General features: G+C 49.7%; 2 protein-coding genes across 2 annotated transcripts in view; both read left to right on the top strand.

Moving 5' to 3' along the window:
- Positions 1 to 489: 489 nt before the first annotated feature.
- Positions 490 to 10,327, top strand: NAIF1 (nuclear apoptosis inducing factor 1). Its single transcript, XM_040404987.1, has 2 exons — positions 490 to 1,009; positions 9,259 to 10,327. The coding sequence occupies exons 1-2, from the start codon at positions 568 to 570 to the stop codon at positions 9,732 to 9,734; spliced, it is 918 nt and encodes a 305-aa protein (XP_040260921.1). The 5' UTR covers positions 490 to 567; the 3' UTR covers positions 9,735 to 10,327.
- Positions 10,328 to 23,422: 13,095 nt separating this feature from the next.
- Positions 23,423 to 24,223, top strand: part of FAM102A (family with sequence similarity 102 member A) — a 53,605-nt gene continuing 52,804 nt past the window's right edge. The window contains exon 1 of the mRNA XM_040404988.1: positions 23,423 to 23,447. The gene's annotated coding sequence lies outside the window, so the exon portion shown is untranslated. The remainder of the gene's footprint in view (positions 23,448 to 24,223) is intronic.

Here is a 24,223-nt window from a genome sequence, read left to right on the forward strand (position 1 = left end):
CTCCCACACCAAAGACCAATCAGAAGCGTCGACCTTGGGGGCTGTGCCCGTACGATAAAGCTGAGTTGCTATTGGCTGTCAGGAGGTGAACTACAGGCAGGACAGCCAATCGGATTTGACGTATTAGGAGGGAAACGGTAGACGACTGGTTTAAAATTTACAACTCTCTCCGTATTTTCAGTCACTTTTCTCCACACATTATCCCGTTCCTTTCATCCTTTTCATAGAAACGGCTATATCTCCCTTTCTATAACCGCGCAATTTACTTCACGTATTTTTATTTTTTGTAAATGAGTTGACCAATAGAAATGCAGAGCTACTGATTGACGCGACTATTAGCCAATCATTAGGCGGAAGCGCGACAAAAGAGGCGTTACTTAGAGTGGTATCTACAGCAACCAATGGTCGCTTAGTTGGCGGGAGTGGGCGTGTCCTCTGCGCAATAGTGCGTAGAGACGCGATAAAGAGGCAGATTCTCGAAGCCGTTACGCTGCGTAGCTTGCTTGCCGCCCCTGCTTACGCACTTTACGTATTGCGGCCTATTCACACATCTTTTTAGTGGGGGCCATGGCTACGCCAGCCAAGAAAAGAAAGACGAATTTCTCAGAGCAGGAGGTGGAAATCATCATGGAGGAGATGGAGAAGCAGAAGCACATCTTGATTAACCATTACAACGCCGGGGTGCCACTGCTGACCAAAAGCAACGCCTGGTACGACATTTTAAAGCGAGTGAACGCCATCAGCACGTGCCACCGGGAACTGGCGGAGGTGAAGAAGAAGTGGTCGGACCTGAAGACCGAGGTGCGAAGGAAGATGTCGCAGGCGCGGGCTACGGCGGAGGCCGAAGGAGACGTCAGCAGCCCGCCTGTCCTGCTCACCCCGCTGCAGCAACGGATATGCAACTTGCTGGGCGAAAGCGCCATCCTCAGCATACCCGCCCAAGAATGCCCGGCCGAAATACCCGCCCAAGTCTCCATCAGCTCGCCCGGCACCGTAACTCTCTCGCAAAGTGAGTCAGGGCCACGTTCTTTACCAGGACCACCGTAGGTGCCAAAGGGCCTAAGAAACTGAAGGGTGCCAACCGTCCTCGCGGTGACTTCATGTTAGGCGAAGATTACATTGTTAAGATTTGGGATGCGTCGGCAAGACGACAAGGCGTAGGGTGGCAGAGCATGCTTGTGAATGTAATTCGGGACACAGCACCATGGGTATACGCCCAGCTACCACTAGGAGGCGACACTAGATAATAAAAAGGTGGGCTGTACCCTCTCCACAGACATTAGGCTAATCAGTTTTAGTCTAGTGTCCGTAGGAGGCAGACATGACCTGCTGTTTTTTTTTGCAGGTCTTGCCACTTTTTTATTTTTTCTTATTTTATTCCTTCTTTTTGTCTGTGGGTCTCGGGGCCTGCTGCAGGATGAGGCTCCATCGTGGATAACCACTTTAGTTGCACCCCCTGTGGGCACGTACTTTGAGTACCCCGCCGGCCACCCAGTCCTCCGTTACTGCATTGGCATGCCGGCAATCCCACGTAAGTGCGAGTTTGCCAAAGGGGTGACCCTGCGGCGCCTGAAGACGCCGGACGGTAAGTATTACCCCCTGCGTCCCTGTCCCATGGGGTCTCGGGTTAGTTCCCCTCCTTTGACCAGGGGGGGGGGGGTTCACTTTATTCGGGGGGGTCTGGGAAGGTTCCCTTTTTCCCCCTTCTTCCCCCCTGTTTTTTCCAGGGGGGATAAATTTCTCCACACTTGTGAGAGGGCCCTTCTTTTTTCCCTCCCTTCAGTACCCTTCTTCTTCTGGCCACCCACGCCCCTCCCCGGCCTTCCTTTCTACTTTAGCCCCCGGCTTCTGCCGGGACTAGGCCGCATCTTCTCTGGCCTGTCCTTGCGTCCCAGGTGCACCTTTTGCCCCATTTTTCCCCTCCCTGAGAGCCGCTCCTCCTCAGGAGCCCCTACGCCTGTTTTTTTTCTTCCTGGAGGGCCCCCGGTTTCCCACCAACATACTTTTTCAGGCCGCGTCATTAATCGAGGCCCCGGCTCTTACCTCGACTAGGCCGCATCCTCTCCCGCCCCCTCCTGGCTTCCCGGGCTTTTTTCCTGGCTCCTACCCGCTCCTCTCAGCTTTTGGGAGGGGTCCCCCCCCCCCCCTTCCCTTTCATTCAAGCGCTGACTTTAGCCCCGTGTGTGCAGTTTTCACTTAACTCCTGCTTCAGGGCCTTTATCTTGCCAGTATCGAGGATCATCTCCTGCAGGGTACGCTCACGCTCGTCTGGGGCTGCTGCAGCACCTCTTCGGGGACACAGCACCTGGCAATACTAAAAAGTCTTCCATTCCTAGCCCACCTTCGGGGTCGCCACGTACTTTTCGTGTGCCTGTTGCTGTAGAAGTTGCCATGCAGTCAGCCTGACCCTGTTTGTGCACAGTGCCTGGTCTTCAGGCTCCCCCAGGGCTCCCTGCCCCCCCCTTTCTGCATAGGTCGCTCCTGAATAGGCCCCTTCCCTGTCCCAGGCCATAGGGAATCTAGCCCTACCCTCCCAATCCATGGTGGAGTTATTGGACCTCTTGCCTGCCCAATTGCGGCTGCCTCCCCCCCCCCCGGGACTCCTCGGCTGCAGGGTATGCTCACGCTCAGACACCAGGTCCAGTAATCGACCTAGGATTGCCTGAACTAGGTTCAGCCCCTCCTCTTGTGTCCTCGGGTCACTTCCAGGACAGAAATCCCTGCCCTCATGCTGCAGCATCGGCCTGCCTAGGAGTCCTTTGCTTCCTGCCTCGGTCCATATCAGGGGGCAGAGTCCAATAGCGGCCTAGGGTCTCCCCTCATAGGTCCTGCTCACCCCCTGCATCCTGGCTTACTCCCAGGACGGGACTAACACTGAGGGAAACACCTCTGGTTTTTCCTGCCTCATCGGGGACACCTCTGCACCGATTCTGACTTGGAACAGAGCATCAGGCGGTCTTCCACCATACAGAATCTCTCTGGGTGGTCAAAGACAAATGTCCACTGAGGAACCTTTTCTCTCCAGGGTTGGTATCCCCTTTAGCGGATTTTCAGATGGCACTCCCCTGGTTGCACAGGTAATTATCCATACAGGTAAGTCACCTTGCCGCCTCGCCAGTAGGTGGTACTTTACCGCCAACTGTGTTTAGCACACTGGCACACCTATGTGGTGTCCCAGTAATGTACACCTTCCCCTTCAGAGGGGGGGACTCGTACCACTGCCAAAGGCTGTATCCAGCAGACTTTCCTGGTTCCAATGTAAGCTGGAGTAATATCACTATTACCAGGGGCTATTTTCAACACACCCTCAAGTCGGAGAGTGTTCCAGGCCACCGTATTACTTCTCCAGATGCTGTAGCCAATACACCATCTGGCTACTAGTGTGCACCACGCAACCATATTACTCCCTTATTAAGCGGAGTACCTGTACCATCTTCAGATGCTATAGCCATTCCACCGGTCTGGTTCTAATGCGCCCCATGCACCATATTACTCCATTATTGGGTGGAGTACCTGTACCATCTCCAGAGGCTGTAGCCATTATACCTGTCTGGTTCTAATGTGCATCATGCAGTCATACTACTCCTTTATCAAGCGGAGTACCTACAGTACAGACCAAAAGTTTGGACACACCTTCTCATTCAAAGAGTTTTCTTTATTTTCATGACTATGAAAATTGTAGATTCACACTAAAGGCATTAAAACTATGAATTAACACATGTGGAATTATATACATAACAAACAAGTGTGAAACAACTGAAAATATGTCATATTCTAGGTTCTTCAAAGTAGCCACCTTTTGCTTTGATTACTGCTTTGCACACTCTTGGCATTCTCTTGATGAGCTTCAAGAGGTAGTCCCCTGAAATGGTTTTCACTTCACACGTGTGCCCTGTCAGGTTTAATAAGTGGGATTTCTTGCCTTATAAATGGGGTTGGGACCATTAGTTGCGTTGAGGAGAAGTCAGGTGGATACACAGCTGATAGTCCTACTGAATAGACTGTTAGAATTTGTATTATGGCAAGAAAAAAGCAGCTAAGAAAAACGAGTGGCCATCATTACTTTAAGAAATGAAGGTCAGTCAGTCAGCCGAAAAAATTGGGAAAACTTTGAAAGTAAGGGCTATTTGACCATGAAGGAGAGTGATGGGGTGCTGCGCCAGATGACCTGGCCTCCACAGTCACCGGACCTGAACCCAATCGAGATGGTTTGGGGTGAGTTGGACCGCAGAGTGAAGGCAAAAGGGCCAACAAGTGCTAAGCATCTCTGGGAACTCCTTCAAGACTGTTGGAAGACCATTTCAGGGGACTACCTCTTGAAGCTCATCAAGAGAATGCCAAGAGTGTGCAAAGCAGTAATGAAAGCAAAAGGTGGCTACTTTGAAGAACCTAGAATATGACATATTTTCAGTTGTTTCACACTTGTTTGTTATGTATATAATTCCACATGTGTTAATTCATAGTTTTGATGCCTTCATAGTCATGAAAATAAAGAGAACCTTTGGTCTGTACTGTATACCATTTCCAGATGCTGAAGCCATGTCTCCACTTTCATTATAGTGTGCACCATGCAGCCAGATTATTCCCATTCTCAGGTGGAGTATTTGTAGTATCTTAAAGTGCTGTGCTCTATGGTACAATCTGTGGCACTAGGCAATCATGTGGCCCCTGTTCATGCAGAGTGATGGTACCATCACCAGCCGCTGTATTAATCCCTCTTTTCTGGTTCTAGTATGCCTTTGGCACCCATTACCGTCGTCCTCGGTGGTGCACTTGTACAATTTCAAGGCACTATATCCAACTAACCATCCGGGTTGTAGTATATATCTGGTAACCATATGTCCCCCCCCCCCCCCCCCCTTCTTGGGCGGAGTAGAGTTGCAATGGTTAGATCCAGTATATGGCTGGCGTGTTCAGATCTGACACCCGGTGCAGTACCTCCTGAACCAGGCCCTCTGAGTGCACCAAGTCTTCTCATTGCCCCTGTACTAGGCATGATTTTTAGTTTATTGCTTGACGCACTATTTAACAAGACTTCTCAGTCCTGTTATGCACCAGATAACCACACTCTCTCCGCCATGGGCAGGTTGTTGGCTATCATGCTAGATTTGTTCTTTGTCAACCCTATAAAGTACTACTGTACTCCGCACAGCCCCGTTACCCCATTTCATGGATGGAGTACTCGCGTTGTTGTTACTGCCTCTCTGCTTTGTTTTCACACAGTTACATGGCCCAGTCCTGGCAGAGTACCTGGATCACCACTGGATGCTCTATCCTGCAGGGATACGCAGCATTGTGAGCACCAGCCGCTACTGCAGATTTTGGGTCATCGCTGGACGTCCTCACTGATATGGCTGTGACAGGACTAGTGAGCGCCACACACCTACTTGGTGGGTGGAATTTTCCGCTGCTCGCTCTGGTATCGGACATGCTCCCGTAGTTCTTCCACGGTCCGGTCGTTCTTGGTACTCCCTTATGTTCTCTGATTAGTGTGCTACATGACAGAAGGGCCGTTCGCTTGGACCTGGCCGTTGTCTGCACCTGTCAGTTTCTTCCCCCTTCCTTGGGGGTGTCAGTGTGCTCAGCTGGTAGCTGGTTTCTACATGTCAGTGTAGTCTCTCCCGGCTTCCCCTGGCAAATTCCACATCCTTTTCTGACATATGGATGTCTGGCGATTCTTTTACAAAATCCAGGGTGCTGTACTTTCCCCTTCCGAGACAGTGTTATACAGTATGCTAGTCACTACGCTTGGGATGGTTGGTTAACCATGGCTGATGTTTTTTTTCCTATGGTTGCTACATTTCATTTTTCCTTTGATAATCTGGCTATTATTGTCCTCATGTGGTCCAGTTCTGGAGCCTCTGGAGTCCCTGCCCCAATGATTCTTAGACTATCTAGCTGGCCGGTTCCCTCTGGGGAAGCCACTGATGGCATCTCTGACCGCACATGCTCTGTATGACAGCTGCTTCTTTGGGCCCGGTTTGGTTCTTTTCCCTCCTGGGTCCCCATAGGCTTATTTCCCTCTTGAGATTCTAACCTCTCTTCCCGTCTCCCCAGGTTCAGGTCCTGGGAGTTTGTTGCTCCGGTTTGCAATTTACATTCATATTGGCCACTTCTGGGATGGAGCTTTCCCTCTAGTTGAGAACTGTTCCTCCTTAGGCTGTTTGGAGGCCTCTCTCTTCTACTCCAATATCTCTCAGACCAGTGTGTCTCCACTTGTATTACCAGGGCCTGCGGCAGGTTCCTTTTTTCCTGGGACTTCACGTGGCCAAGGATTTCTCTGCTCTGACATTTCACAGTGCTATTTTGTTCCAGTTTTTCTGAGGCTTGATTCTCGCCTTCTTTGTGTGGGAACCATGTCTTTATGTTCCCTTATCCTGGCCATTACCAAGGACCCCCTTCTCCCCCATAGGTTGGCTCCTTTCTCTGGCAGGATGGGGCTTCCACCTTCTAATAGGGTGTTTCTCTTTTCCCACCTGCCTTGCAGTGGAAGAAGGCTTGCTTCCCTTCCCATGGTGAGTCTTTGCTATTCTTTCTCTCAATCATTCAGCCTCCAGTGCTTCCTTGTTTCCTCTCTACCCTGACCTTTACATGGTGTTTGCCATGGACAGGCCATGTTTTTTCCTTGCCGGGTCCTCTTACTGGTTGGGTTCCTTTGCTTCCAGGCCTTATGGAATCGCCTTTCTTTTGCCGAGGGGTGGTCCACAGGGTCTTCCTTTAGCTTGTCTTCAGGAAGTTTTTTCCTAGGTTCAGGACTGCTCCTGTCCTTTTCCCAGGCATTTTTTCTCCTGCCAGGTTCCCTCATGGTTTAATTTTTCTTGTTGGGTTTGTCCTCTTATACATCCTCCTCCTGGAGCCTCCTTCTATATGCAGAGCGCTAGGCCATGACCAACAGACTCCCTCCGGTTGTGCTGCTCTCTTGTTTCTTCGGGGGGAGCCCTGGTTCTTCCAGATCCTTCCTCTGGCTCTCTAGTGCGCACTTGTTCAACTCTCGGTTCTTGCGCAGGACATCTAGCCCTGCTCCCTATCCTCTAGCTTCTTATTTTTCCAACCTTGGGTGGAGCTGGGTGTTTCCCTTTGTTCCTTTCTTGCAGATGGCCTTTTTTCCCAGGCACTTGTCCTTGGGATCCTGGCGGTCTCCCATCATTTTCTTCTTTGGACTCTTCCTGGTCCTGGAGCCTCACTTCATTACTTTTCTACCATTTCATGCTATGGCCTCTCCTGGTCCTGTTGGGTCACATGGTTCTCCTGCAGCTGTGCACCCAACTTTTTGCATGAGATCTCCTTTCCACACTCGGGGACTGCTTTGGGAAGTCCCATGGTGCAGTGTCCCCCCAATGACATTAACGAGAAAATTGGATTTTTGTACTTTCCGTAAAATCCCTTTCTCGTTCAATTCATTGGGGGACACAGATCCCACCCTTTGTTATCATTTCTCTTTCTGTCACCGGGCTGCGGTTCTTCTTCCTTCCCCGGTCCAGGACATGTTGGTTCTCTGCTTTTGTCTGCTAGTGTCTGTGGAGAGGATACAGCCCACCTGGGCGGAGACAACCTTTTTCATATCTAAGGTCGCCTTCCAGTTGTAGCTGGGCGTATACCCATGGTGCTGTGTCCCCCAATGAATTGAACGAGATTTTACGGTAAGTACAAGAACAGCTGGTTTAATGTCTACAGGGTGCCCCAATACATATTTTCTCCCAATCCTTTTGTTCTCCTGGGAGTTAAGCCACCTCCAGTGGTGTCTGACACTGCTTTCTCCCTATTAAAGGGGTATACACATCTTTGACATTGGGGGCATATTGCTAAGATATGGGGGCAATGTCTGATAGGTGCGGGTCCCAGAGGTGAGAGCCCGCAAATTGCCAGAGGGAGCACCACGAATGAGTGGCCACCCAGCATTCATTTCTGTGGGAGTACCGAAAATAGCCGAGCAGTGAATTGAGTGGTGGCTACGCTTCCAATATATTTCAATGGTTTTCTGAAAATAGCCGAGCACACCGCTTAGCTATTTTTGGCGTTCCCGTAGAAATGAAAGGATGGTGGGCGTACGTGCTCGGTGCTCCCTCCGGCACTTTGCGGGCTCCTTTCTAAGTTTAAGCGGGAGGTGGGACCCGCACCTATCAGACATTGGGGGCATATCGCAAGGCGGGATTACCCCTTTAAATGCACATACACATTCAACTGAGCAGGAGTTGGAAAGGGAACTTTTAGCCAAAAGTTCATCCGACGGCTTTTGAATGCCTATGGCTGCCCGAATAGATGATGGACTGCATGAATCGGGCGCGATACCTGAGATAGAGCATGGCTGAGGGAGTGCAACGGTGTAGATGAGGTGAAAGCAATGTAGACCTCACATCAGAGCGGTATTGTCTCGGTAGACCATCTGGTATAGTAGCACCAGATCGCCCTGTGTAGTTCTGGTGCCAGAGCTCCTGACAATCTAATTGAAGGGGTTGTCTAGTAATATTTATATCCTCAGGATAGGTCATCCATATCTGATCGATGGGGTCCGATTCCCAGCAACTCTGCCGATCAGCTGTTTTGAAGAGGTCGGTGACCGCAGTGGCCTCCTCGCTACTTACCAAGCACAGCGCCGTCCGTTGTATAGTGGCTGTGCTTGGTAATGCATCTGAGGCCCGTTCACTTGAATGGGACTGAGCCTCGTCTAGGCCATGTGACCGATGAATGTGACGTCACTGTCCTAGAAAGAGCTGATCGGCGGGGGTGCCGGCAGTTGGACCACAAAAGATCCCATATTGATGACCTTTCCTGAGGATAAAATCCGGGGCAACCCCTTTAGGTCCTTTAAATTTAGTAATGGTTGTGGAGCCTGGTACTATGTGATCAGTAAATTCTGCTTAGGGCTCATTCACACGACCGTATCCGTTTCCCAAGTTTTGCAGAATTGGTGCGGACCTATTCATTTCAACGGGGCCGCAAAAGATGAGGACAGCACACCGTGTGCTGTCCGCATCCGTCGTTCCATTGCACGGCCCTGCAAAAAATATAGAGCATGTCCTATTCTGGTCTGCAATTGTGAACAAGAATAGCCATTTTCTATGAAAGCGGCGGCTATGTACGGTCCACAAATTGCGGAACGCACACGGGCTAGTATCCATGTTTTGCGGATCCAGAAAACACTACGGTCATGTGAATGTAGCCTTGGTTTGAAGTTTTACTAATGCAATAGGATTTGAGTCCATGATGAAGAGTTCCACCATTGATGTGTTTAACCAAAAACGTGTCCCTTTCTTGTAGTTCCTACAGAAACAACCTATCACACCTTGGAGGAAAACGTAGTGGAGTACTGTACCACCGAAGCCCCCGCCGCCGTTACCTCTGAGACCCCCATAGAAATCATCTCTCCTTCTGCTGAAGTCACGGGGAAACCTCAAGAACTGAAGAATCGGATCGCCCTGAACTCCGCCCGGCTCTTACAAGAACAGAGAGTGACGAACTTACACGTGAAGGAGATCGCCCAGCACCTGGAGCAGCAGAACGACCTCCTGCAGATGATTCGCAGATCGCAGGAAGTCCAGGCCAGCGCTCAGGAGAGGCAAGCCCAAGCCATGGAGGGGACCCAGGCCGCACTAAGCGCCCTCATTCAGGTGCTGCGACCCATGATCAAGGATGTGCGCAAGTACTTACAAAGCCGGACAGTGGACTCGGCAGCGACCAACGAAGCCGGTGACCCAGGAGCTCAAAACGGACAATCAAACAGTATCGGCCAGTGACCCATGTGGCGCCACTGCGTCATATCATTACGTGTAGGGCCCTATAGGATGATGGGCATTATAACCTGCTAACGACTACTGCCCAGATACAGGCGACATGGTCGCTTGATGACCTAAGGACACATCATGAAATATTTGACTTTTTCAACACTTTTAAGAATGGAAATGATGAACTGTAGAATTTGCCAATGTAGGAACACTACTTTCTTTTCTGGTCATGCGCAGAAAGATTAGGTGGCAGAACGTCTGTGTGCATGATGACATCCATGACGAGGTGGACAGTGTTTTGTGAAGGATCTGTGTGTCAGCAGTGTTCCACGGACACTGCTCAGCTGAAAATTAGTTTCCAGAGCATCTTCTACCAATGGTCCATGGCCCAAACACACATGGCATCCATGTTTTGTCCATGGCTTTCATGGACTCATAGGCTGTAATGCCCGTGAGGGATCCGTAATCATGAACAAAATAGGGTGTGCTTCTGTGGTGTCACCACGGACCATGGAAAACGACTGATTAAAGGGCATCTGTCAGCAGTTTTGTACCTATGACATTGGTTGACCTGTTACATGTGCGCTTGGCAGCTGAAGACATCTGTGTTGTTCCCATGTTCATATGTGCCCGCATTGCTGAGAAAAATGATGTTTTAATATATGCAAATGAGCCTCTAGGAGCAACGGGGGCGTTGCCATTACACCTAGAGGATCTGCTCTGTCTGCAACTGCTGCACTTTGACAGGGCCAGACAGTGAAAAGATAATCATGCCTGGCCCTATCAAAAAGTGGAGGGAGCGGCAGTTGTAGAAAAAGCTGAACCTCTAGGTGTAACGACAACGCCCCCGTTGCTCCTAGACTAATGAGTACATGTGCTATACGTGGAGACCACGGGTAGCCCACGTGCGTGATTCACTGACGGGTGAAGGAGGCCTAATAATGGCAAAATCAAGACACTAAAGGCTCATGCACACAACTATGTATTTTGTGGTCTACAAAACAGATCTGCAAAAAAATGAAACGGATGACATCCGCGTGACGCGCGGTTCACATCCTAAACAATGCCTGTCCTTGTATGCAAAACAGACAAGAATAGGGCATGTTATATATTTATTATTGCACATATGGATACAAAATGCACACAGAGTCATTTCCGTTTTTTTGTGGCCCAATTGAAATGAATGGGCCGCAAATAAACGGAACAGACACGGATAAAAAATTAGTTTGTGTGCACGAGGCCTAAGGCTGCATTTACAGGTGTGAAATTCATCCGAAACCTGTGTCCGATCTGACAACAGTCCTCATGGCACGCATGCAAACGGATATACGCCACACCGTTTGTATGCAGCTGAAAATGGACAGATTTGGGATTTTTGGCACTATTTATTTTGGAAATAAAATGCCAAGAGTTAGACCCAAGGGCGAATCCTCATACAGATCTGCATCCGAAAAGTGAGGGTCAGCCTCGGAATCCTGCTGCGGCATTACATGTCAGATTTGAAAGCGATGTGTGAACATAGATTAGGGCATATTGTGTTTTATTAGGGGCACATACAGTAGTAAATGTGCAGTATATGGAAATGATTTGCTCTTTCTCATCACTGTGCGGTTTTTATAATAAAATCATTGATCTGTGTTTTGCTGTATCTGTGCCTATTAGGCCTCATGCACACGGCCGATGCCGGCATATTGCAGACCCGCTGTTTGTGGGCCGCAATACGGCCACTGCTGGGCAACGGCCGTGTGCATGAGGATAGAGATATGAGGGTTCTCATATGTATAAAGTGGTTGGCTCTTTTGGGCACATATATCTTCACGTGCTTTATCACTGACTCCGAAGACATATGTTAAAGGGATCTTCCAGTATTTGATGACCTATATGTTCGGTAGGTGTCTGACTCCTGGCGCCCCCCATCCCCTTCAGCAATCAGCTGTTTAAGGATTATTGTACACGAACGTGTGCACCCCGTGGCCGTATTGCGGATCCGAAATACACGGGCACCGTTCAGTGTGCATTCCGCATCACGGATGCGGACCCATTCACTTCAATGGGTCCAGAGATGCGGAACGGAACCCTACAGAAGCACTACGGAGTGCTTCCGTGGGGTTTCGTCCCGTACTTCCGTTCCGCAAAAAGATAGGACATGTTCTATCTTTTTGCGGAACGGCCGGATCGCGGACCCATTAAAGTGAATAGGTCCGCGATCTGCTGCCCCACGGTGGGTGTTCGTGCATTGCGGCCCGCAGCATGGCCACGGTGCGCACGAGGCCTAAAGGGGGCAGAAGTGCTTGATGAGTGCTGGAACTGCATACTCTTCACACTATACCAAGCACAGTGCCGTACATTGTATAGTGGCCATGCTTGATATTGCAAGCTGCAGAAAGGCCATACAGTCAGGTCCATAAATATTGGGACATCGACACAATTCTAACATTTTTGGCTCTATACACCACCACAATGGATTTGTAACAAACAAGATGTGCTTTACCTGCAGACGGTCAGCTTTAATTTGAAGGTATTTACGTCCAAGTCAAGTGAACGGTGCAGGAATTACAACAGTTTGCATATGTGCCTCCCACTTGTTAAGAGACCAAAAGTAATGGGACAATTGGCTTCTCAGCTGTTCCATTGCCAGGTGTGTGTTATTCCCTCATTTTCCCAATTACAGTGAGCAGATAAAAGGTCCAGAGGTCATTTCCAGTCTGTTATTTGTATTTGGAATCTATTGGTGTCAACTCTCAAGATGAGATCCAAAGAGCTGTTACTATCAGTGAAGCAAGCCATCATTAGGCTGAAAAAACACAACAAACCCTTCAGAGAGATAGCAAAAACATTAGGCCTGGCCAAAACAACTGTTTGGAACATTCTTAAAAAGAAGGAACGCCAAAAGACCTGGAAGACCACGGAAAACAACTGTGGTGGATGAGCGAAGAATTCTTTCCCTGGTGAAGAAAACACCCTTCACAACAGTTGGCCAGATCAAGACCACTCTCCAGGAGGTAGGTGTATGTGTGTCAAAGTCAACAATCAAGAGAAGACTTCACCGGAGTGAATACAGAGGGTTCACCACAAGATGTAAACCATTGGTGAGCCTCAAAAACAGGAAGGCCAGATTAAATTTTGCCAAACAACATCTAAAAAAGCCTTCACAGTTCTGGAACAACATCCTATGGACAGATGAGACCAAGATCAACTTGTACCAGAGTGATGGGAAGAGAAGAGTATGGAGAAGGAAAGGAACTGCTCATGATCCTAAGCATACCACCTCATCAGTGAAGCATGGTGGTGGTAGTGTCATGGCGTGGGCATGTATGGCTGCCAATGGAACTGGTTCTCTTGTATTTATTGATGATGTGACTGCTGACAAAAGCACCAGGATGAATTCTGAAGTGTTTCGGGCAATATTATCTGCTCATATTCAGCCAAATGCTTCAGAACTCATTGGACGGCGCTTCACAGTGCAGATGGACAATGACCCAAAGCATACAGCAAAAGCAACCAAAGATTTTTAAGGGAAAGAAGTGGAATGTTATACAATGGCCAAGTCAATCACCGGACCTGAATCCGATTGAGCATTTCACTTGCTGAAGACAAAACTAAAGGGAAAATGCCCCAAGAACAAGCAGGAACTGAAGACAGTTGCAGTAGAGGCCTGGCAGAGCATCACCAGGGATGAGACCCAGCGTCTGGTGATGTCTATGCGTTCCAGACTTCAGGCTGTAATTGACTGCAAAGGATTTGCAACCAAGTATTAAAAAGTGAAAGTGTAATGACCGGCGTAACGCAAAGGGAGGGAAATGGGAAGGCCCTGTCCAAGGGAGAGGGAAAGGTGGTGACCCCTGACTCACCTTGAGGCTGGCACCTGACGTCCCTAGACGGGTTGCTCACCCGTACGCCGATCACGTGCCTAAACCCTGGCTTTCCCTAAGATGAGTCCTGTGTAGTGAACGGGGCGGTGGGATCACTAGTCCGCACCACTGACACTAAAGGAAAACACCAAGGGGAGGACAGACAATACAGACAAAACATATAATCCCAGGTGGGCGACAACAGCAGACAACAAAAGCCCAACAGGGATCCGGAGGGTAACGTTCTGGAACAACAACCAGGGAACACAGCTACACAGCTCCAGTGGGTCAGTATAGAAGTCCAGGCAGGAAGCTCTATATCTGGCAACCAGAGAAGTGGGAGAGGGGAATATAAGGAGGTTGGGATTGCTGGACAAGAAACAGCTGAGGAAAAGGAGCTACAGATCCCTGAATGAACCAAAAAGAGTTGCAAGGCAAACCCAGAAAGCTACCATAAAGAAACAGCTCTATCTTTATACATAGAGCGTGCAGCCACCTGCTGCGACTTCCTGACCCCGGGTATAACGGAGTCAGGCGTGGCTCTTGACACCCTCGTGACAGAAAGTTTAATTTATGATTATTATTCTGTCCCATTACTTTTGGTCCCTTAACAAGTGGGAGGCACATATGCAAACTGTTGTAATTCCTGCACCGTTCACCTGATTTGGATGTAAATCCCCTCAAATTAAAGCTGACAGTCTGCAGGTAAAGCACATCTTGTTCGTTTAATTTCAAATCCAGTGTGGTGGTGTATAGAGCCAAAAATGTTAGAATTGTGTAGATGTCCCAATATTTATGGACCTGGCTGTATAACCAATGCACGTGTTGTCACAGGCTAAGTCCTTTTGCACACGAACGTTGTGTGGCCGCCACATACGGCGGGTCCGCAATACATGGGCACCAGCCCGTGTGCACTCCGAATCACGGATGCGTACCCATTCACTTGAATGGGTCCGCAATCATGGAGATGCGGAACGGAAGCACTACGGAGTGCTTCCGTGGTGTTTCTGTCCGTGCCTCCACACTGCAAAAAAATAGAACTTGTTGAATGGGTCTTAATCCGTCCGCCGCATGGACGTTGCCCGTACATTAGGAACCCCAAATTGCGGTCCCCAATGCACAACGTTTGTGTGCAATAGGTCTCAGGGGAAGGTTGTGGCACGCCGCTGAGTGTTGTAGCCACTTCATACAACGGGGCAGCGGAAGTCAGACCTCCACCATAGGCTGATGTCCTGTCCTGAGGATAGGAGAGCACGGCGGCTCGGTGGTTAGCACTGGTGCCTTGCAGCGCTGGGGTTCGAATCCAACCAAGGACAACATCTGCATGGAGTTTGTATGTTCTCCCCGGGTTTGTGCGGGTGATTGCGAGCACCATTGGGGACAGTTGGATGGTAATGTCCGTAAAGTGCTGCGGAATATAGTAGCGCTATAGAAGTGCATACATAAAATAAACATTTAAAGAGGACCTGTCCCCTCTCCTGACTGTTTCAGTAACTAACAATTCTGGAGCATCTATTCTTATGACTCTGTGTTGCGCCATTCCTCTATTATTCCTATTAGATGTTTTGAATTTGAATTTTCAGCAAGTCCATCTGGATGTTACCTGTTGCGGGGGAGGAGGGGTCTTCATTGCAAACTGTTGGCAATTCATTTATAACTTCTGGCAGGAATAATAGAGGAATGGCACAACACAGAGTCATAAGGATAAGCTCCATGTTGTAGTTCTCCTAGTGGTTGTGCTTGGGATTAAAGTCCTTTCAAACAGCCGATCAGCACAGGTGCAAAGAGTTGGACCCCCAGCGATCTGAAATTGATAACGTAAAGGGGTTGCATCATCTCATACATTGGGGGCATATCGCTAGGATATGCCCCCACTGTCTTTTAGGTGCGGTTCCCACACCTATCTCTAGAACGGAGCCCATGCATGTGCGGCCGCCCTCCATTCATTACTATGGGACTTCCGAAAATAGCTTAGCGGCGTGCTTGGCTATTTTCGGATCTTCTCCAGAAATGAATGGGAAGCGCAGCCACTGCTCCATTTACTTCTATGGGTCTGGCGAAAATAGCCAAGCCAGTGCATGCATGGTCCGCTATTCTAGTAGGAATAAAAGAGGAACAGAACAACAGAGTCATGAGAATAAATGCCCCAGAATTGCTATTAGACGGGAATACAATCGGTTATTAAAACAGTCATGCCAGGAGAGGGGTCAGGTCCTTTTTAAAGAAGTATTCTGGTCATAGAAAGTTATCCTCAGGAAAAGGTATAAGTATGAGATCGATGGGGGTCCGACTTTTGGGACACCCACCGATCATGAGAGCGAAATGCCTGGAGCAGCAGGAGGTGACCGGTCCTCTTAAAAAAAATGCATTACCTCTCGACAAAGTGTTGTGATTGTGAAGAGTATATGCGAGTTGCAATTCATGCATCTGTCTGCAGGTGGCATTGTAGTACTTGAAGATATGAGACAGTTAGATTTGGACCAGCAGGGGGCAGTATAAGACTGGAGCTGAATGAATACATGCAGTGTATTCAGGCTGAAGTTCGTTCCCTTTTTCCTTAAAAGGGTAAGTAATGGGAAAGCCGATAATTGCAGATATTTGGCACGTTCACAGAGCGTCCCATTTACTCACAGCGCAGTGTGCTAATGGCAATACTGGAAATACATTCTTAAATGGATCCATTCAGGACGAATTTGGCTTCCAGCGAGTGTTCTGCCTACAAAGCAACTTCTGAGCCCTAAAAAGCTTATAGGCAATTACATTCACCATCAGATGAGCGCAGACGATCCTTCATCCGCTGTCTGCTCTGTACGAGCCCACGTATTTGGGATAATTAGTGGGGGCAGAATCTAGGGAGACTAGGGCTGCAGTAAACAATTATTTTAGAAATCGAGTATTCTATCGATTATTTTTACGAATAATCGAGTAATCTAATAAGAAAAAATGAATTAATAGACTGTTTTCCTTTATAAAAACTCATCAGACCCCCTGCCATCAGTCTCCAACACCCTTCCTTCCCCCTGTGCGATCAGCCCCAAGTGCTCCAGTTCCCCCCAGTGTCATCGGCTCCACTATCCCCCAGTGCCATCAGCTCTCCCCCACCCCAGTGCCATCAGCTCTCCCCCACCCCAGTGCCATCAGCTCTCCCCCACCCCAGTGCCATCAGCTCTCCCCCACCCCAGTGCCATCAGCTCTCCCCCACCCCAGTGCCATCAGCTCTCCCCCACCCCAGAGCCATCAGCTCTCCCCCACCCCAGTGCCATCAGCTCTCCCCCACCCCAGTGCCATCAGCTCTCCCCCACCCCAGTGCCATCAGCTCTCCCCCACCCCAGTGCCAGCAGCTCTTCCCCACCCCAGTGCCAGCAGCTCTCCCCCACCCCAGTGCCAGCAGCTCTCCCCCACCCCAGTGCCATCAGCTCTTCCCCACCCCAGTGCCATCAGCTCTCCCCCTCCCTTGTGCCAGCAGCTCTCCCCCCCCCCTTGTGCCAGCAGCTCTCTCCCCCTCCCCTTGTGCCAGCAGCTCCCCCCCCCCTCCTTGTGCCAGCAGCTCTCTCCCCCTCCCCTTGTGCCAGCAGCTCCGCCCCCCCTCCTTGTGCCAGCAGCTCTCTCCCCCTCCCCTTGTGCCAGCAGCTCTCCCCCCCTCCTTGTGGCAGCAGCTCCCCCCCCCCCTCCCCTTGTGGCAGCAGCCCCCCCCCCCTCCCCTTGTGCCAGCTCCTCCCCACCCCCACCCTTGTGCCAGCTCCTCCCCACCCCCACCCTTGTGCCAGCAGCTCTCCCCCTTGTGAAATAATCTCCCCCCTGCTCCTCCTGACACTCGGAGTGCACAGCGTCATTGGTTGCTATGCCGCTGTGTACTCCGGCCTTAGTCGCACCAACTTACCTTTCCAGCAGGGGCGCCGCCGACACTCAATCGTTCCGCGCTGCTCTGCGTCGGACGTCACACAGCGCGTCAGGTCACGGCGTGTGTACGTCAGGAGGCCAGTGCAGTGCGGGACCATGGTTGTGCTGTGGAGTGTCCGGAGGCCCCCTGCTGGAAAGGTGAGTATTGCTAGCCAGCGGGAGTAATAGAAAGCGCTGCACTCCCGCTCCGTGGTCACGTGACACAAACAAATCTTCGATGCAAAAAATTTGCATTGAGGATTTTTTGGTGTCAAATCACTCAATTCAATCAAGTAATCGTTTCAGCCCTATCTGAGACCCATCGATTATAACCAAGAGCAGGTATCGGGACACACCTCTTAGGCCTCATGCACACGACTATGTATTTTGCGGTCCGCAATAAAAGGATCCGCAAAAAATACTGATAACGTCTGTGTGCATTACGTATTTTGTGGAACAGAACAGCCGGCCCCTAATAGAACAGTCCTATCCTTGTCCGTAATGCGGACAATAATAGGACATGTTCTATTTTTTTGGCGGACCCATTGAAATGAATGGTTCCGTATACGGTCCACAAAAAAAACGAAACGGACACCGAAGGAAAATGCGTTTGTGTGCATGAGGCCTTAAAGGCGGAGGTCTCGGCGCTCGGACCCCCATCAATCAAAACTTTTCATATGTCGCATTGCTATATCAAAAGTTTTCCCAAAGTACAGTGTTTTTTCCCCCTATAGAGAGGGGGATGTAAACATCTGGAAGAAAAAAAAAGGAAACACCATTTGCACAAAACAGCATCACTAGCAAAAAAAAATTGCATGGGTCATGTGTTTCAGAAGGATGTAGTCTTTTAGCTAACATCTGGGGCTGCCATTTCTTCCCGCAAGAAATGCAAAAGTTGGAAAAAAAACACGCTAGGAAAAAAACACTAAGGCCTCTTGCACACGAACGTTCCCCCCCCCCCCCCCCGTTTACGTTCTGTTTTTTTGCGTTCCGTATAAGGAACCATTCATTTCAATGGATCCGCAGAAAAAAAACAAAAAAAAAAACGGAGGGTACTCCGTATGCCTTCCGTTTTCGTGTTTCTATTCAAAGATAGAACATGTCCTATTAGGCCTCTTTCACACGAGCGTGTCCGGATTAGGTCCGGATGCGTTGCAGCAAACCCGCGCGAGTAGGTACCCAATTGCAGTCAGTTGTGACTGCGATTGCGTTCCGTTGTTCAGTTTTTATCGCGCGGGTGCAATGCGTTTTGCACGCACGTGATAAACTGACTGTGGTACCCAGACCAGAACTTCTTCACAGAAGTTCAGGTTTGGGTTCAAGGTTGTGTAGATTGTATTATTTCCCCTTATAACATGGTTATAAGGGAAAATAATAGCATTCTGAATACAGTAAAATAGGGCTGGAGGGGTTAAAAAAAATATATATTTTTTTTTAACTCGCCTTAATCCACTTGTTCGCGCAGCCGGCTTCTCTTCTGTCTTCTTCTGTGAGGAATAGGACCTTTGATGACGTCACTGCGCTCATCACATGGTCCGTCACATGATCCATTACCATGGTGATGGATCATGTGACGGACCATGGGATGAGCGTAGTGACGTCATCAAAGGTCCTATTCCTCACAGAAGAAGACAGAAGAGATGCCGGGCTGCGCGAACAAGTGGATTAAGGAGTTAAAAAAAAATTTAACCCCTCCAGCCCTATTTTACTTAGCATTCTGTATTCAGAATGCTAATATTTTCCCTTATAACCATGTTATAAGGGAAAATAATAATGATCGGGTCCCCATCCAAATCGTCTCCTAGCAACCGTGCGTGAAAATCGCACCGCATCCGCACTTGCTTCACTTCTATGGGGCCTGCGTTGTGTGAAAAACGCATAATATAGAACATGCTGCGATTTTCACGCAACGCACAAGTGATGCGTGAAAATCACCGCTCATGTGCACAGACCCATAGAAATGAATGGGTCCGGATTCAGTGCGGGTGCAATGCGTTCAACCCGTGCGGAAATGTCGCCCGTGTGAAAGAGTCCTTATTGTCCGCATAATGGACAAGGATAGGACTGATCTACCAGGGGCCAGCTGTTCCGTTCCGTCATCCGTATTTTTTGCAGATCAGTTTTTTGCGGACCGCAAAATACTGAAAAAGCCAAGAGGCCTAAGGGCCCATGCACACGCCCTAAGGGCCCATGCACACATGCCGTTCTGTGCATTGGGGACCGGAATTTGCGGTCCCCAATGCACGGGCAACATCCGTGCGGATTTCGCAGACTGCTCCAGAACCGTTTAACTTGAATGGATCCGTCTGCACCGCAAAAAAGTAGTGCATGCACTACTTTTTTGCGGTGCGGGGCACAGACAGAAACCCCACCATTCAAATTAATGGGTCCGCATCCGTGATGCGGGGTGCACATGGCCGATGCTGTTTGCGGGCTGCAATATGGGCACGACCAAGCAACGGCTGTGTGCATGAGGCCTTATGGTCGATTTTTTTTTGCTTTATCCAAGGCTGCCCGGCCCCCCATGACCATGCCTCCTGTAGCACTTCATCCTTGTCCTCTTGCCTGAACGACGCTGCCGCCCCCGACACTTCCAGCCATGTTGGCTGTGTAGCCGCTGTCTTAATATAGAAGCCCGTTTTCCGAGGGCAGAGGATTTTTCGCTGGCACTCTTATCTCCATCTTGGCAGGTTCCTGTGAAGCACCGCAGTGATGTGGAGGGAAGCAATCTGGAAGAAGACGTAGATTTCTTTGACAGCTCAACAGCCCGTCTGTCAGATTAGCTTGTCTCGCCCTATATGAAGGGAAATGCTGCCTGGCGGAGAGCGCTGAGGCGAGAGAAAAAAAACAAAAAAAACGCTTTCACTTTTCATAAACAGGACCTGCCCCTTTAAATGTGGAGAGTTGATTTGAAAGGTCCCTTGAAGATAAGATGATCACTGGGCGCCTCTCCTGTGCAGCGACACCTGTCAGCAAATGTTTGATTCTCCTGCAGCGCCTCCGCAGGGAGAAGAAAGCGTCAATGTCATTCTGCAAAGTACTGATTAAGGGCCCATTCACACGACCGTATGGTCGCCGCGTCGCAAAACACCCGCACTGGCCGCGTGAACTCCGTACTGAGGTGCGGACCCGTTGACTTGAACCGCATTGGATCTGTGATCCGCAAGATACGGCAAAAGATAGGACCCGAAAGCCCGCGGAAGAACTTGCGATTGTTTCAATGAGATTCCGATCCGTGTCTCTGCTCCGCATAAGGTAGGACATAGCCTATCATTTGCTGCATCTAGCGGATCGTGGACGCATTCAAGTCAATGGGTCCACAATGCGGAGTTCAGTCCGCAACACAGGCACGGCGACCATATGATCGTGTGAACTTGCCCTAAAGTGAGGGCTCATGCACACGAATATACATTATTTTCTTTCCGTGTTAATTCGGGTTTTTTTTGCGGACCCATTCATTTTAAAAACGGAAGTTACTCTGTGTGCATTCCGTTTCTGTATGTCCATATGTCCGTTCCGCAAAAAAATAGAACATGTCCTATTATTGTCCGCATTACGGACAAGCATAGTACTGTTCTATTAGGGGCCGGCTGTTCCGTTTCGCCAAATACAGAATGCACACGGACCGCGGGCCGCAAAATACATACGGTTGTGTGCGTGAGCCCTAAGGGCGTATACACACAGCGCATATTACACGCAGAATTTGTGGGGGAGCAGCATAATACAGCACCAGCTAAGTAGATGAGATTATCAAAATCTCACGTATATGGTGCAGAAATTGGCCTGAGGTGCGAATTTTGAGATCCGCAGTGTGGCGAGTGTTCGTGCCGATTGCAAAACAGGAGGTGAAATCCGGGGGCAAAATAATCGACTAAATCCGCAAGTAACACGGGTGCATCCGGCTCGGAAACGCAGCGAAATCACATAAAAATCCACATAAACTACGCTGCCGTGTGCTTGTATTCTAAGGACCTGTTCACACTGCAAAATTTGCTGATGGAATTCCGTCGGTAGCCACTTGGTGTCCGGCTCCTTTTTATTTTTTTTTGGGAGTCCATTCTTGGCGTGGTGTACGGATGGATGCCGCTTTGATCGACGGTACGGCTAAGCCGTGAGTGGGTCAGCGACATTTAAAGTAAAAAACGTTGCAGTTTCTGCTGCAGAGTACACGGCGGATTTTCACCCAGCGTCATAATCTGTCGTGGGAGTGTACCCTAAGGCCCCTTTCACATCCGCGCGGATGCGATGCGCGAGTTGAACGCATTGCACCCGCACTGAATCCGGACCCATTCATTTCTATGGGGCTGTTCACATGAGCGGTGATTTTCACGCATCACTTGTGCGTTGCGTGAAAATCGCAGCATGCTCCTCTTTGTGCGTTTTTCACGTAACGCAGGCCCCATAGAAATGAATGGGGTTGCGTGAAAATCGCAAGCAAGTGCGGATGCGGTGCGATTTTCACGCACGGTTGCTAGGAGACGATCAGGATGGGATCATTATTATTTTCCCTTATAACATGGTTATAAGGGAAGATAATAGCATTCTGAATACAGAATGCAAGGTAAAATAGCGCTGGAGGGGTTAAAAAATAAATAAAAAATAATTAAACTCACCTTAGTCCACTTGATCGCGCAGCCCGGCCGTGCTTGCACACTATAGGTAAAAGCGCTGATCTCTATGGTGGTCGAGACTAGGGATGAGCGAATCGACTTCGACTGAAACATCCCAAGTCGATTCGCATAAAACTTCGTTCCAACACTGTACGGAGAAGGAGCTCCGTGCAGTATTAGAATGTATTGGCTCCGATGAGCTGAAGTTATTACTTTGCGAAGTCTCGTGTGACTTCTCGTAATAACTTCCGAACTCGGGTTCGGTTCCAAGGCAACACTTGAAACTGAACCCGAGTTCGGGAAATGGTTTTTTACAGCAGACTTCGCGAAGTAATAACTTCGCCTCATCGGAGCCAATACATTCTAATACTGTACAGAGCTCCTGCTCCGTACAGTATTGGAACGAAGTTTTATGCGAATCGACTTCGGATGTTTCGGCCGAAGTCGATTCGCTCATCCCTAGTCAGGACCGTGGGAGCGCACATAGGCGCGCATGCTCAGCAGCTCTCATCCTGACCACCTCGTATCTGCGCTGCAGCGGTGGTCGTAACCCCTGGATACGGGACGAGTATAATGTGATGGAAAGCCAGGGAGCCAGGTAAGTATATTCAGTGTGAGGGGCCCGGGGCCATTTAATAGTCTTGGATAACCTATTTAATGTATTGTGATTGCCCGTATTTCCTCCTTTGCTGGCTTGATTAATTTTTCAATTACATTATACACTGCTGGTTTCCATGGTTACGACCACCCTGCAATCCAGAAGCAGTGGTCGTGCTTGCACACTATAGAAAAAGCACCAGCCTGTGTGCGCTCCCATGGTCCCGGCCACCCCAAATAGGCCGATGCTTTTTCAAGTTAAAAATTAGAGGAATTGCTTACATTTGCTCCAATTAGCATTTCCCTTTCTTTCCGTGTGTATCTGGCATCTCTAGCCTCTCTGCATTTCTCTCACACAGCCTCTAAATTTCCTTCCCTCCAACCCTTATTGTAATTCTGGCAGCTGGCAGCTCCAGGCACATCAAGCCCCTGTCTCCGAGTCCGACACACAGGCTTCAGCCATTCAATTGATCTCTCCTCCAATCACAGAGCGACACTCGCCGACCACTAGCCAATCAGACGCGGCGCCTCCTGTCACCAGCCAATAGAACGTCGCCGCTCTGCGAGAACCTTCCAATCAGGGCGAAGCCTCCGCGCTGCTGCTAGGATTTCCGCGCGCCTGTATTCTGGAAGGTGAAGAGTTGGCGGCAGTTACGTAGATTGCGTAAGTAAGTACGTCGTGTTGCCGAGGCTGGCGGCGTTCTGAGCCGTGGCGCTTTCATTACGTAATGAGCGTAAAGAGAGACTGTGGCGAGCGGGCGGCTGGAAGAGCTGAGGAACCGCTCCAGGTAAGTAGTAACGCAGCCGCGGCTGGTGAGTGACAGCTACCGCAGGGTGCACTGTATGCATGCAGTCAGCGATTGGGGTCGGCGTTTTTTTGGGGGGTGAGCTCTTGCAGTGCCAGCCTCTGACCAAAATGGACGTTGGTTACACAGTAACCCCTTCATTGCTGGTAGTCACTGTGTACTGACTAGGACTCTGGCTTATTTAGGGGGGGGGGGGGGGGGGGGAACTAAAACTAGTGAAGATGTTGCTCATAGCGACCAATGAGAAAAAGTATAGGGGTCCTCCAACCCCGACGATTGATGATGTCACCTGCGGCGGATGCTGGATGTGATGTCAGGCAGGTGACGACAGGGGATTGGCTGATTTTATGGGGTCCATCTTGGTGTACGTCACAGAAAGGGGGTTTTCTTTCTGGACCGCCAATTATGGGCTCCCACTGTGATGGACGACTGGTCATTCATCCATTAGAATGCCTGGCGGGTATTATTATGGGATGTTCCCATGGGGTGCCGTTCCCCGAAGGAGGAGGAGGAGGACCTGTGGCCATCGGCTGATTCGGGGGAGGGAATCTGGAGAACCCTTGGGATCCGCCGGCAATAAAGAACTGGTAAGTACTTACCTGAAAGATCCCGTGATGCCGCTCTGGTTCCTTCAGTTGGGCTCTCTTTACCTGGCTGCAGCGCAAGGCATGACATCACCACTGCAGCCAATCACTGGCCTCATCAGTTGCAATCACTAATGTGACATCACCGCTGCAGCCAGTCACTGGCCTTCTCGG

The sequence above is a fragment of the Bufo bufo genome, chromosome 8 (assembly GCF_905171765.1).
Source record: "Bufo bufo chromosome 8, aBufBuf1.1, whole genome shotgun sequence".
Classification (NCBI taxonomy): Eukaryota; Metazoa; Chordata; class Amphibia; order Anura; family Bufonidae; genus Bufo; species Bufo bufo.